This window comes from Oculina patagonica, chromosome 10, assembly GCF_052425735.1.
Source record: "Oculina patagonica isolate OP01 chromosome 10, crgOcupat, whole genome shotgun sequence".
Lineage (NCBI taxonomy): Eukaryota > Metazoa > Cnidaria > Anthozoa > Scleractinia > Oculinidae > Oculina > Oculina patagonica.
In genome coordinates, this window is record NC_135767.1 from 5,729,672 (window position 1) to 5,745,222 (window position 15,551).

The 15,551-nt window shown below is 39.9% G+C and overlaps 1 protein-coding gene across 3 annotated transcripts in view; it reads left to right on the forward strand.

The window, feature by feature from the left end:
• The window catches only part of LOC144628275 (adhesion G-protein coupled receptor G6-like), a 37,150-nt gene that overhangs the window by 15,070 nt on the left and 6,529 nt on the right, over positions 1-15,551 (forward strand). For 2 of the 3 annotated variants that reach the window (XM_078486346.1, XM_078486345.1), the window contains 8 exons: positions 6,021-6,287; positions 7,947-8,441; positions 10,747-10,905; positions 11,562-12,185; positions 12,645-12,896; positions 13,629-13,741; positions 14,502-14,566; positions 14,941-15,113. In XM_078486346.1, coding sequence (XP_078342472.1) covers positions 6,021-6,287; positions 7,947-8,441; positions 10,747-10,905; positions 11,562-12,185; positions 12,645-12,896; positions 13,629-13,741; positions 14,502-14,566; positions 14,941-15,113 — 2,148 coding nt within the window. The remainder of the gene's footprint in view (positions 1-6,020; positions 6,288-7,946; positions 8,442-10,746; positions 10,906-11,561; positions 12,186-12,644; positions 12,897-13,628; positions 13,742-14,501; positions 14,567-14,940; positions 15,114-15,551) is intronic. The other variant, XM_078486347.1, reaches the window with a different exon arrangement.

The window sequence follows — 15,551 nt, forward strand, 5'->3', positions numbered from 1 at the left end:
CTTGAATCGCTTCTCTGCACCTTACCCTGGATAGGGCCACATAAAGATGTCCCGGAGCGAAAATACCCGAGACATTAACCTTCACAGCATCAAGGGTCATTCCCTGTGCTTTGTGCACTGTGAAGGCCCAAGCCAACTTAAGCGGGACTTGGTATCTTTCGGCTTTCACTTTCGTAAAGTCATCCTTGTCATAAAGCTTCCACACAACTTTCTCGACCTTTTGCGTTAGACCTACTTCCGGAAAATTAACAATAGGAAGGCCATCCTCAGCCGCAAACTTAATTATCTCTCCAATTTCGCCGTTTGTTAACGATTCGTTGATGTTACAAATTAACATTACACGGGCACCTACTTTAAGCGGTAGGGTGTGTGCAGCTTGAACTTGTTTATCTAGCAGACATTTACTTCCAGTATCTTGCGACACAAACACATGAACTTGATTCTCAATCTTATTGAGGTACTGGGTGTTGACGAAGTCAACGTCCTCATTATGCGAATAAACTTCTGGAATATGCCCAGTTACACCTAACTTTTCTTTGTCGATCGGTCGGCTTAACTCTTTGATAAACGCCTCAGTTGCATCGCAACATTCTCCTTCTGCTATTTCATTCAGCATATTGAGGTACTTAATATCTGTTTGCCTCATGACTTTGTCCAGAAAGAGAAGATGGGGAAAGCATTCCTCCCAGATGACACTTTCGAAACAGTATCGACCAGGATCGATACTACTGGAGACAGGTGGTAACTGCTTGAAGTCCCCAGACGCAACTATTTGTACACCCCCGACAGCTTGCTTTGATTGCCTAACTCCTTGAGCAATGAAATGAATAATCTCAAAGGTTCGCAAGCTTAGCATTGAAACTTCGTCTATTATTAGGATTTCTGTATCGCGCCACCTCTTGACTATGCTCTCACGTCTAAGAACTTTTTCCAAGATCACCTGAGTAATGATAAAAGTTAAAATAACCATTAAAACGTCTACAAACCCTCTGTACAAACGAATCACCATCCAAAAGACGTTTTTTGAGATGTCGACAACACTCCGACATAAATGAAGTGCGGACAAAGTGATATGGCCTGGCGCACGCTACTGGTGATCACAGCCGTGGTATATTTAGCTAAATTTGGCATCAAATTGCTCTAGAAAAATTATTCAAAATCTGATCGGATAAAATCTGGTCATAAGTTCAGAATATCCTGTGGAAGTCGTGGAAGGATTTTTATTGCTTTGTAGTGTAATTAAGAACAAGTGCCGAGACCTGATGGAAATATCCAACAGCTTAAAGCCTTTTGCAGTGTACGTAACTTAAATTTACTCATAATAGAAGGAACTCGTGGCTTTTTTTTTTATAATATAAGGTCTTGAAAAAACTTTCGAATCCTGATCTTTTCAGAACTTATATGTCTTTTTTTTTGGCTTTGCGCTGGGTTTTCATCCGTAAAACACTGACGTCAGCAAGCGACGTGGTTTGGCGCGGCCTAGCTTGATCATATCAAAGTTCAGTTTGCACTTGAGTCGTGGCTTAAAAACTTATTCAAATGAAGCAAACCATCATCTTTATTGTTCAGGACCTGTTGGGAAATATACAGTGCATCGTGATGTTGTGTTGGTCTTGTGGAAAACCTTCACTGAAAGAGCCATTTATTAAAGGTAGGTAAAAAACGACTCCTACGTTCGTGTCATTTGTACATGCCACATGGCCGTATTGTGTTAAATTCGGTCTTCGACCTTTTAAATGAGTAGAGCCGTAAGACTGGTCTAGCAAATGTCTACACGTTTGCTGGTTAACGGCTTGAGACTGAGTGCTGTCCAAAACTTTGTAGCGAAACAAGGGTCGCATTCTGACTTTTTCTCAAACTAGGACTGCATGACTGGAAGGCAATGGTAAATGTTTTGAAGTTGAACGATGTACAGTATTTTCAAGCAGAGCGCGGAACTCACACGTTTTTTCCCAGCTTTTGTGGAGCGAAATAACCACAGCGTTCGCGATAAAAATTTTTTTCGTTTAATCAGTTCAACGACTTGAGTTTCAGTTCTTTTTGAATGATCTTTTTAGGAGTGTATCGAATTTATGAGTTCGAGTTAGAAATTTCGAGTTCGAGTTATTAGTGTCCCCCATCAACAAATGAGTGCTGACCGCAAGCAAATAGCAGTAGAACTAAAACTAACCGCAAGCAGACCAGAGTGGAACTAACTGCAAGCAAACCAGAGTGGAGCTATTAAACCGCAAGCAACTCAAACTCGAACTCGAAATTCTAACTCGAAATCGAACTCAACTCGAAAACAGGTTCGAAATTCTAACTCGAACTCGAACTCATGAAATGGACAGACCCTCTTTTTAGGACTCTAAACACTTTCGGAATTCTTTGGGGGTTTTTTCATTAACTGATCAATCTCGCATTAGCCGTTTAGCGATGCGTCGTCTTTTGCTATCCATGGTCTCACTCTAGGAAAACAAAAGAGACTGCTTGCAGTCGTATTTTCGCAAGCGAGAGCCGATGACAACACAGGAATTAATTGTTACTTTATAAACGAATTACCGTGGAACCGGTGTCTAGAAGCTCTCTCTACTTCTGAACATGGTGAACTAAAATTATTTTGAATAAAACAGTGCCTTTTCCGGTGAAGATCTACTAAGACGCTGTGGTTTGTCGAACACTAAATGATGGCCTAAGCGTGATGTCACGAACTCGCGGCTTTTCCTCGAATGCGCTTTAGTGTTAACGAAGAGAGATGTGATTTCCACAGGTAGCTTAGCATTTTTAAATCTGCATACCGTGGTTTTGAATGGCAAAGTTGTTTTTAACAGTTTTAATTTACAAAAATTAAAATAAAAACAATTTGAATTCCCGGTCATAAACATTAGTTGACCTTGCACGGCCGCGGTAACCTTGACCTTAGGTCACGGCATGGTATTTAGCGTAAAAAGAGGATTGTGTTTGAGATCTACATGTACGTGTTTATAGCACTCGTGAATCACCTAACAGATTTAAATCGTCATATCGTATTTTGGAGTGGCTACGTTTTGTGGCTTCACAAGCATTTAACTAGAAATCGGCCTTAGGTAAAGTGGAATGAAATGCCATTTCATGTCAAATGATTTGGCGCGCGGTACAGTGGAAAAAAAAACCCAAAATGGTTCGGATTTACTCAAGTATTAGCAAATTCAGCACAGAAAAGTCGGCCCAATCTAATTAATCCAAGAAAAAAATGGTATACAGAAACGGACCTAAACGGGTTTTGTGTGAAAGAGCGAACAATTTATCGCTTGTGATGAATGAATTTGTGTATGTTTTCATCTTTTCTCAAAGTTTCAAGGCCCGTGAAACCACCGGCCACTTTTAAACGATCAACATTTCCATCCATCATTCTCGGCAGTTAAAGTCGCTAAAGCAAAAAGCTGAATGAAAATGTTTGAGTTAAAGAATTCTTCACAAGATGTGTATTGCAAAAAAGAAGCTTTGATGGTTTAGCATTTCATCCATCATGACGTGCACATTGTATAAAAATGTTTGATCATTGAGAAAGCCGAAAGACCGGCGTAAGATTCCTCCTTAACTTCAGCTGTTTTAATGATTTGTTTTCAGAGCCCATATTCAGCCGGATAATTTGTGAACAATTCAACTTTGGATATCATGCTTCAATAACATAACGAAATTTACCAGGCTCTTTTCACCAATTATATTACATAAAAATTTTTTGAAATTTCTACAATAATACAAATTTCCTACATTGCATTGTTATGTTCGTGTACCGGTAGCGTGCACCCATATATTCAAACATATCAGTTATTTCTCTGAAACCAAAAAAAATAAACAGCCAGATAAACATGAAACACACAAAATACCTCTTTAGGTTCATGGCAGTCACCAATTCCTGCAAAAGAATGGATTGTTTTTGCTTTGTTTAAAACCTTCGCCGCACGCCCAGTTGTGCTTGTGACGAAAACCGTTTTCTTTGTGTGCTCACAAATGTGCTTCATGACAAAAGACTTCCCACTACCGGCGGCCCCAGCAAGAAAAGTATTATGGCCAGCCAAAACGACATCCAGCACTTTCTTTTGGCAGTCAGTCAAAACGCTAGAGGCAAACGAACAGCAACATATTTTTTAAGCTGATCTGAATCGCAGTACCGAAAAGGTCCTCAATTACGAGAACCTCGGCGTCTCAAAGCACAAAATTACCTTAGAGTTAATTGACATTGGCGAAATTTTCTCCTACTATTTATACGTACCTCATATTGTCAGGTGGAAGAAATTTCTTAACGTAATATTCGGTGATAAAATTCCTGAATTATTCCAAATAAAAGTTTTTCGAACTTTCCCGCCACTGTGGCGTCATAAATCGGGTTTTCCTGGCCTTTGGCAGCATTCTATTTCCGGAATAAAATCATCGAACTTCCGGAATTAAAGCACACCAATCAGAACAAGCGACGCTCTCACTTCCGCTTCGATTCTGTCAATCAACTTTTCGCATTTTTCACTTCCGTGGCTCCCAACTGGCAGAGACATAGCGCGAAAGCGAGTAGTTTAAAACAACGCCAAAATATCACAGACCTTCTTAACGTTTGGGCTAAATAAACTTAAATATGTTTAGCTTAATGCTTCTTCTTCCCACAGAGCAATTTTTGTCAAATTACGAAGTAAATTTCCCCTTGAACTTATGCGAAATTCGGAACGCTATCATTTCAGTTTCATCCCTTGTCATTTTCTTAGAGCTCCGAGCAGCGTCCGCGCGATCTCCGTAATATCGGTTCCAGACCTCGCACTAGCAGACCGCGCGCGTATTAAAAATTCAAAATGGCCGCCACAAAACACGCGCGCGATAAAGGTAGGTTAATCTTTTATTCATATTCTTAACGGATGTGAGGGCTCCCTGTGTACTTTGCGGTATTTTACTGATATTTTTTGACTATTAAATCGTTTTTGAAAATGACATATTTTAATATAAAAAAAAACCTATTCAACGGAAGTCACTGGATTTTTGCCTCATCAATTTACAGTGAAAGGCAAGTAACCGAGACATCACTTTCTTTGGGCATAAATGCGAGCATGATAGTTCTGTTGTCAGTAGAGACGCTAGAAAGAATTTTCTGAGCATAATGTAGCTACGCTACGGTCTTGCACACCTCAGCAATTCGTTTAGCGCGCGCAATTCAACATTACATATTCTGTTTGCTCCAAGACATTTTGACAACTTCTTAACTCTAGCTTAACGCATGAGAAAATACTTTTGAAATGAATTACGTCACGCCAGGCAGGGTTATTTCAATTGGCTTTCGTTCGTGACGTACGATATTCTCGGAGTTCGGTTTCGATACCATGAACCGTTCCCTCTCGAGCTACAATAGGATAATATTTATTTTGATCGGAAGGGCGTGTAAAAGACGATTTTCGCGTAAACTCGCTAAGAGGTTAATCCGGGCACTTGTGTGGTCCCGTGTTAACGGGGTTTTAACTGTTATGGTAGCGGTTCATAGGCGGCGGAGCAAGGAGGGGGCTGTAGTCCCCCTCCCCCAAACAAAAATTTGGGGGGCTCGGCCTCCCCCCACCCCCCACATTTCAGTGCCAAAGTATCGCTAGCACTTAAAACTGGTTTGTCAAGATAAATTGTTTTATCAGGATCGTGCTTGTCGGGATAATATGGTGTAGGACTCTCGACGAAATTCATTTCCCCAAAACGCTACTAGCAGAGGTCTGCATTGTCACAAATCGATTTTGGACACACCGGACACTGTTAAAGACATTTTGAGACATTTTTGTAAGGGCTTTGCCCCACCGGGGGGTAGTATGCGCTTGGCTTGAGGTACGATGGGCCCCTTCACGTTTCAAAACGCTCCGCCGCCTCTGCGGTTATTGTTTATTTGTGAGTATCGTCTCGACCAAAATGATAAACTACTCCGATTCAAAAGTTCTGCAGTCCTAAAGAAATCGTGTGTACGCAATACGTGCCCATGCTTCTCTGAGTATGCGATTCTTTGGCGAATCTCCTCAGAATCGTTGCCCTTTTGTCTCTGGCAGTCAATTATTACCGCATTGGATGTTTTAAAGACACTGGTAACCGAGCCATGCCTAAACTGCTTGGTTACTGGCGACATGATAGCCAAGCTGTTCAGAAGTGTGCTCTGGCTGCAGAGAAGGCTAGGTACTCAGTTTTTGGAGTGCAGAACGCTGGAGAGTGCTGGTCAGGACCGCAGGCTCACCTGACGTACAAAAAGTACGGAAGCTCGACGAGATGTGTTAATGGAATAGGTGGTTCATGGGCACAAGATGTATACACGTTTGTTAGTAAGTGATGTATTGGTGACGCCACGCTCGTGTTTTCTCATATGTGCCTCTGTGAGTCAGCTTTGATAACATTTTTTCCTGTAGACCTCCTTGTGGCTAACGCTTTTAATATCTTTTCCGTGTGAGCTACAAGAAAGGAGTGATACCTACCGGCTGAAGACTGAAGTTCAGTAACAGTTATAACAACTACACTAGTTGATAATGATAACAATTCGACGTACTGTAATTGTTAACATGGGTAGCGACACAGTTTACAGTTTTGATAAAGTATGATGATGTCAGACACAGTAACGTACTCAGTAGTTGCCATAAATATCCGATAATAAGCGTTGGGCTTAGTTTAGTTCAAAGGCTTTGTTGATGGGCTTATTTTTGACATTTTGGGGGAGAGCGGCTATTTATTGCTGAGCGGCGCTCGTTGTTGGAAGGAGTTTTGCGTTTCAAAAATGCTTGGTCAAGTATTTGGGAGACGCAAAGCAACTTTAACGGCCTCCAAATTTACACTGAACTGCTCTTACTCAGAGCAAACTTTAATGACATGGTGCGAGGATTATAATTAGACGATTGTATGCCGTTCTTTAAAAGCTAAATCTAATTATAAGTCTTTGGGCTTACGGCGCTCGAAAATAAGAGTTCAATTCACGTTGCCCCCAAATAGAGAGCCTGCTCGCGGGCTAGCAAGGGTGGGAGTTGGGGCTTATTACCGGAATGTTATGGCATAATATAACGAAATTTGTAACAAATTCTCTGGAGGAATGGATTTAATAAAATAACTTGCTTGATTGGTGTGTTATGAATGAGTGTTTCATTCCACTATTTATCTAATCTATGTCACTCAATTAATTCATTAGTTAACTTTGATTAATACTGTTTGTTTATCATAAAATTAAAAACCGCTTTTTCGTCATAAAGAATGTCCTGAACGAGGTTGAAATGGGAAAGAGCTGTTGTTAAAAATGTTCGTAATGCCCGTATCTAGTTCATTGTTGTTAGATAGCGCGCATAGGCTCTTTGAGCCTTTGGGTTTGTTGGTAGTTAAAGTCCTATTGAGATCAATCAAATGTAGACCAGTTGAGACTGCTAACAGGCTAAGGGGAAAAGCTAGACATGAGTTCTTGTATACGAGAGACGATGCACCTTTCCGTTAACGTACATCACCCAAAACGTCTAGTTGGTTGTAGTCCCGCCCATGCTATAGGCGCCTCTTCTGAGCGGACACTTTATTTTGATTTCAAGGATGAGGACCTGGGGGGCCTTCTTCCCAAGAAAAAATTTCCCTCGTGTTCCCTTGTTTCCTGAAAGTATTTTGTTGATTTGCACGATCCCTGTTCCCTATAATATCAGAAACACAGCTTTTGTTTCCAGCTTTATTTTCCTTTTGTTCCCTTTGTTCCCAATTATTTTATGGTCATGTTCCCTTGTACCCGAAAACCCTTGGGATGGATTAAACGAATGATAGGCTATGAACTTTAAAATTTTGGATGAAAAATATCAAGATGAACCTCTTCTTTGGTTATCTACAACAGTACTTTACTTTTCATCCATTTAATATGTGCCCCTAGTTGTCATGGAAAACCCTGTTTTGTGTATATCTACGTGCCTCTCCTGTATTATTCTAAACATAAGCGGTTTTAAACAGTGTTTTATGTTTCTTTTCAGATGCGTCACTGATTGCTAACTACGATATTAAAAGATGTTACGAAGTCGACATCACTTTTCACTATCAGATCCCTGGTGGCCTCACAAGTAAAACCATTGAAAGTACCAAATCGGAGTTTTCCGACTCATTTAAGAGCGTATCCAACCTTATTAAAATTGTTCCGCAATGCAGTGGAGTTATTCTTACCAAGAACGAAATAACATCCTCTCTGCCAGGGGTGGACAGTGTTTTCTTCAAAGTACCAGTGATATTTACAGATTCGAGTAGTGTGCATGATGATCAAGTCTCCTCAAAGCTCACAAACTGTATAAACACAGCGAAATCTAGTTACAATGGAGTTATAGGCAACACTGCTCCTACAATAAGTAAAAACGGCAGAACATATTCAATATTCAATTCAACTACTATATCTGACAAGAGATCCTGTTGCGGTGGGGATATACCGCCGCCATGCTGTGCCGCGGGCTCAACCAAGGTGTCCAACAAGAAATGTGGTAAGGTGTTAGTCAATTTATTTATATTTTTACTACTTAGCGATTATTTTAATTGTAAAGTTTCAAAACTGATTTCCCTGCTTCGACGACTTATGTCACAATCTGGTGTGCAAAGAAAACAGTGATCTTCTATAGTCCTTGACACTGCTGTCAAGGGAGAAGAATTTGAAATCCTTCTAATCAAATCAACCGTTGTAAGACGGAATCCATTACGAAATCGAGTAATATTAATTTTAGTTGGAGAAAAAACGAACGAGGACCAGAATAATTAAAACACTGTTGCGTTATTTTCTACCCTTTTTTAAAAGCTAAAGATTTAAGAAATTATCCGTGATAACACAAATAATTTTTTTTATCATAGCCTGAGAAAACGAATTTCAAACTTCTTAATAAACCATACGTGGAATTCAGTGTAACTTCGAAATTTGTTTTCGATGTTTCGTGTTGTTAGAAATGATTTCTTTATTGCCAACGAGACAGCCGAGCCAAGAGGCGAGGCTGTCGAGGCGGCAGAATCATAGAGCCGTGTGCGTATGAGTGTATAGGCAGAGAAAATCTTAAGTTCTGCGTAAGGAACTTTTTTTTTACCATATTTGGGTGTAAGTAAACCCCATATTTGGGTTGTATTGTTCTTCCCAACTGGTTCCCAGTCTCTCACTCCTTGCTAGAGAGCAAATGACCAAAATGGCGTCCACGCGGCTCGCTGTTAAAATTTTCAATGTGGTCATTCATCCCTTTACCGATAAATACACCTTTAGGGAATTATAAATCGAAAGAGAATACCCTACAGAATATTCGACCGACGAAAAAATGAACATCAAGGTCTTCAAAGCGATGAAATAATCTTTCGACTTTGGAGTCCTTTGATTTACGATCGAAGAGAGACATGAAAATCAAAAGCGGACTGATGACTTCAAATAGAGTTTTCTTGACTTATGAGAATGCTGAAGTCGGGTAAATGCTTCCTTTTAGTGTTGATTGTGTTTATAGTAATTGTTTGACCGATGATTTATTCCAAATCAAATACCGTTTATATTTTATTTGGCACGCATTTTCGCTCCGCGTAGGAATATTAAACATCAATACAAAGCGACGCTCACTAAAATTACTGCATGTCATACACACAAGAAAGTCAAAAGTTTTTTGCTTCTAACGGCAAATGTAATGTGAACTTGAATAAAAATTTTGTCTCCAAATAATCCTTGACCGTTCAAGTTTTGTTTTCTGTTCAAATTTTTCAAGTTTTGCGTAACTGAACATGACACTTCGCATGCGAGACTGAAATCTGACCCGTGCATTACTGTCTCTGATAACTGAAAATTATTTTTAAAAAAAGCATCTTAGCAGTTTTGATTTTGGGATTTGATTTATAAGAAGTTCTTGAAATGCAACTATCCCTTTTGTGGACGAAAACATTTTAACCATCGCGTGTTGTATTTAAAAAACAGTGATTAATTAATTATTGCCTACATTTTGTGACATTTTAACGTTGAAAAGAATTTAAAGATTTGTCAAGAGTTATCAATCTGTCAAACCTGTAGCCTGCGTAGCAGACATCTGTGTACGTTTTTTAGTGTGTTTAAAAGAGTGCGCGATCGCGAGAATACGCGCGCTGGAAACTACGGCGCCTGCTACGCAGGCTATCAAGCCTGTGTCATTTATGAACACCAGAGAAATAGCACTTTTTTCGCATATTACCTAAAATACAATTTACCATATTTTGGTCATTTCAAATATAGTTCTATCAAAAACCATTCAATATCTGTTCTTATGAACAAACATGAGTATTTCGCTCGTTGGCACTTACCGATAGGTACAACTAGTAGATAAGATATTTCAAACAGTAACACAGAAGTTTGCAATAAGATGTGAATAATTTTGGTACCTAATTTTGACCAATTTATACTCGACGCCCTGGCGGATTTTGTCTTAAACGCTTTTTCAACAAAAGGGATTTTAAAATAATTGGTTTGATTAGCTAGAATCAAATTCCTTTTGTTAAAAACTAGCCATAAAATGTTGTCCCTAGAAACACCGTTTCCTTACCCAAGGGCCACACGAGCTAAGAGGGACGGGCGAGTCTGAGGATAAGAATGGCAGGAAGAGTCCCACAATCTGAAGGGAACCCCATCCGGCTAGGGGAGTAGCCGTAATGAACCTCCAGTCTTACCAAATCTTCTCCAGCTTGGGACTAACTTTTTACCTTACTTTCAGTTTGTAGTGCTGCTGAAACATAGCTAATGTTAATTTGCTTTCAGTGGTATATAGGACAGCTCTATTTAAGCCTTTTTTCGCCTTTTTTCAGGTTGTGTGCCTGGTTTTCATTTCGTTCCCAGTAGTTTTTGTGTGCGTTGTCCTTTCGACACTTATCAGGAAAAGCAAGGTCAAAGGTCATGTAAGAAATGTCCAGGAAACAAACAGACGTTCGGCAAAACAGGGATGACAAGCAAGTCCAACTGCTCAGGTATGTCACAATATCTTGTTTTTAGTTTTCGTATGCACAAAATTACTTCTCAAAAACATTTTCTAAGGAAGTAAAACACCAAAGAAGTAATTATTGGCCAAAAAATAAACAAGGGTGGTTAAAGGGACTGTTTCACGAAGTTTATTTTATTTAGTTTTGCCTAATACTCGCTATGAATCCATGTTTGCAAAGGAATTACTTCTATGGATCTAAATGTCAAAACTATAGCTTCATTGAAACCAAATTTGTCTTCCGGGTGTTAAAGTTTAAAGTCACAAGGAAACAAGATTAACTTTGCAAACTGTTCAGCCCAACAATATTTCAGAAACTTATATCGCAATCCGTTTCAATCTTCGTTACTTTTGGCCATCCGTACCTTCTTTTTTATTTACTGTGTTAATGAAATGTTCCTTCACTGTTTTAAGAGGTTATTTTTATATTTCACTGAATTTGATGGTCATTTTTCCCCCCTGATAGGAAGATTAAATCGGATTACGAACGGCAAACTTGACCTAATTTTCCTGAAGATTCGCCTTACGTGACGAAGCTATGCGTGACGCAACTTGCTCCGAAAGAATTTTCAAGTTCTTCCAACAGCAGTTGAACTAAACTGTTCACAGCCCCGTTTAATATTTTGTCTTATTTTTTCTTCGCAGACACAAATCCTCTGCAGCTCCGTGACCAGACAGCTTACCTGCCGTATGATATCAAGCCAGGAACTGTTGTCACGAATGTTACCGTTACAGGGAAACTGGCTTCTCTTGTTCAACCTTTTATATTCTACATTGACAATGTCAAAACACCACGACAGCAGTCACGCGGCAGCCTAAAGCGACGACGGCGTTACATTGCTGACGTGTGCGAGGAGGCGGGCACAATCGAGCCACTGAATTATTTTTGCATTCATCGTATGAGTGGGCAACTAAAAGTAACGCAAGACTTCGTGTTTAAGGATGGAGACGAATTTGATCTGAAAATTCGCGTGACAGACAGCGACCAGTGGGGAAAAACTGAAAACACGGCAAATTTTAAATTTATTTCACGCGACGATTGCAAAGATATCAGGACATCATATAACAAAGCTGTAAAATTTTGTACCAAGGATGATCCTTTAGAGCCCGTACGGGCCAGTGGCGACCCATCGTGCCCAAGTGCACAGTGCTTAGAACCTTTGTATAACTGGCAGGAGAAGCTTAATGCAAGTGAGAAGTTGAAAGCGGACTGCTCCTTTGATCCTCACGATATGTCAGCTGTGATGCAGAAGTACTCAAGTTGTATTGGTAGGTCATGTGTTTCACTTGATCGTTAACTTTTTCTTGAGTTTGAGTCGCATACCATTATTTTAAGTCGGTCACGTCATACGATGGGTAGTGCTACGGCTTCAATTTATTTTCGAACCTTTCATTGTGTAAGACTGATGAAAATTCTAGGAAGTTTTCCCTCTGCGAATTAACTTTTCGTATACGCTTCGGAAGAGGTTACATTATACACATTATACTTTGCCTGTCAGTCAGTCAGTCAGTCAGTCAGTCAGTCAGTCTGTCTGTCTGTCTGTCTGTCTGTCTGTCTGTGGTTTGTTTGTCTTTCAGTCTGTCCATCAGTCGGCCCGTGTCTGTATGTATCTCTGTCTGCCTGCCTACCTTTATTCTTTGATTGAGTTGTGTCTGTTTGATGGCCCGTTTGTTGTTTATTTTTTGTTTGTAATGGCCGAGTAGTTATACATATTTTGTTCCATGTAGGTCCACCGAAGGTTACCTTAAACCCAGTCTCCCAGACGTTAAAGAAGGACGCTCCAGCCGTATTAACATGTAACGCGTCAAGTCCACTACAAGTGAAGATCACGTGGTTTAAGAACGGAAAGTCAATGGAACGATATGGAAGCCAACTGAAGATTGACAGCTTTCAATATGAGGATCAAGGCGATTATTATTGCAGCTTCTCGACATATTTGACAAGCAGTTTATCTAAACCTGCTTTACTCGTTTTAGAAGGTTTGTTCTCTGATAAACATATGTTTCGTTACATGTAGTCTCTTCTCGTCTGGTCTCGCCCAGTTATCTCCCTCCACACAACGTGTTCTGTTCTTTGCTGTTCTCGTCTCATCGTCTCGTCGTGTCGTTGTCGTGTCGTGTCGTGTCAAGACAAGTCAGTCTTGCGTATCTTCTAACCTTATCTCTCCACTTCGTTCTCGGTCTTCCTTGCTATCTTTTTCCTTCTCATGGCTGCCACTCTGTAGTTCTTATTGTTCACCTATCCAGTGGATAACTCTCATACAAAACCTTCTTCGCTATCCACCGGATAGCGATTCATCCGGTGGATAGCGTTATCCACCCTTTGAACAACTGGGGCCTGTTGTCTACCATTTTTTCTATATGACCTGTCCTTTTTCATTCCATTCCGTGAACGAATTTCATAAAATCATTTGCTTAGGTGTTTTTTTTTTTTCGCTGATTGTGTTGTTTGGAATCTTGTCTTCAAGTTATTCCCAGCATATTTCTAACCCTCTTCCTTGCTAACTTGAGCTAATGACAGACAGTTTACCATGTGTTATTTGTAACCGCTTTGGAACACTGGCGATAACGATGAAGAAGACGGTAATGACAATAACGATCAATAAAATGACGGTAATATTAAAATCCTGATGGTGATGACATTAAACTCGCAATTGGGCAATTAGGTTTTTGGTAATGAATTTTCCTTCTTTCTTTGTGTCTAAATTTCAGATGTCTTCACATCAAGAGTGTCATTTCGCATTGTGAATAAAAAATTTAAGGACGACTTGTTGGATCCAAGCAGCGATAGCTACTCGGACATGCAGATACAAATCCAGAGAAATGTAAGTTGATTTGTGAACATTTGGCAAAATGGTTACAGCTGGAAAATCTAACTGCAGGATTAGTGAAATCAGTGGTATAGCAGCTCTTGTAACCTTGTAATTCTACTGGTCCTCTGGTGTAGCAGTTGCTATTGTTGAGGGGGGGGGGGGTAGGGACATTGTTCCTGTTTGTTCTATTGTTTTCTCGATCGGGTGCAAGCCATTCATGTGAGAGCTGCTAATCGACCCAAATACCCACAGTAAAACTACCAAGGAACCTACATATCGAAATTATTATCCCTACATAACTAACCTCCCTGTATTACGAACTGCCATGTAACGAACCCTTTTAGTATCTTTAACTAGCCCCGATATAACGACCCCCTCCCCCTCCCCTCCCCAGATAAAACCTTGTGCCGGGACCAGCAATTTGTAAGAACATTAGAGAGATTAAAGCGGCAAACGTTTTGGCTGCCAACAACAAATGTGTGGGGGTAACAACGAAACAATAACTAAATTCGTCAGAAAAAAAGGAGAAAAAAAGTGACATATCTATAACAATCGCGAAATTACTAACTTTCGCGTAGAAACGGCAGACGGAAAACGCAGGATTTTGTGGTTTGTGGTGTTAACAGACATGATGCTGAATCTCTCTATTAACTTAAATTTTTATAGTTGATGTGATGTTGCACACGATTTTATCAACTCAATAAATGTAGATGTAGATATGAGCATTGAGCAAGCCCATTATTTCTGACAAATCCATCCTTCTTTATTCTAGCTGGAAAACTATCTCAATAGTGGAAATCCAGATTGGAGTTATGAAGTCAAACTTGTTCAATTCAGGTACGAATATTTTTGTATTTATTTTTATTCCTATTAAAAAGCCTCAAAGCACTCCTCCAAATGTTCCGGTTACTTAGGCGATTGAGTGTCGTAAAACCAAAACCAAAGTAATCACTCTGGCCAATCACAAAAGACACTGACAATCCAATGAACCAATCAAAACTCGAGGCAAATACATGTTGCCGGCACGAAGCGCGGGAAGACGTGAGCGAGCAAGTCACGATTGGTTTTGGTTTAACTTTCAATTGGCTGAAAAAGTAGCGCGAGTTTTTTAAACCAATCACAAAGCGTAGTAATCGCAAAACCAAAACAAACGCAAATTACTTTCGACACTCAAGTGAAAACTGCTCTATCTTATCTGTTTAAACATTTAGGGACTCGTCCGGGAAGGTGGGCGTGGACGTGGTAATTTACAGCCCAGCCAAGAGTGAAGACCTCACTTCCTACTACAGCAGGCTCGAAACATTATTGGCTGATGAAAGTGCCATGGGTAACACACTGAAGCCGTTGAAGGTGTCACGCAAGAGCGTGACCGTGAGGAGTGCAAGTAAGTGTCTTCAAGTTTGCAAACGGAAAAAAAACCTACAGGAAAAAGAAACTTTTGCACGCTTGATGAGACCCCATTTGGAAGGGGATTCGATAATCCCGTATCACGGTAATCCCGCCCTCCTATAGATGCCGTTTTCCTATAACAAATATTTATCCAAATATCCTGTATCCCGACAACCCCTAATAAGGCCTCGTTGATTACGTTTCAGCGAAAATTATGTAATTCACAACCCCAGTGCAGCAAAACTCGAGTGTAAGAAGGTGATACAGTATTATTAATGAAATTTTGGGTTTTTTTTTGGTTTGGTTTTTAATTTTTTTTTTTTAGTATATTCGAGTCCGATGAATCAATGACATTTTTTTAAGGCGTGAAGTATGAAATAGGTTTTTTCAGTGGTTCATGGCTGTTCTTTTTTTTTTTTTGAGCGTTTTAAAT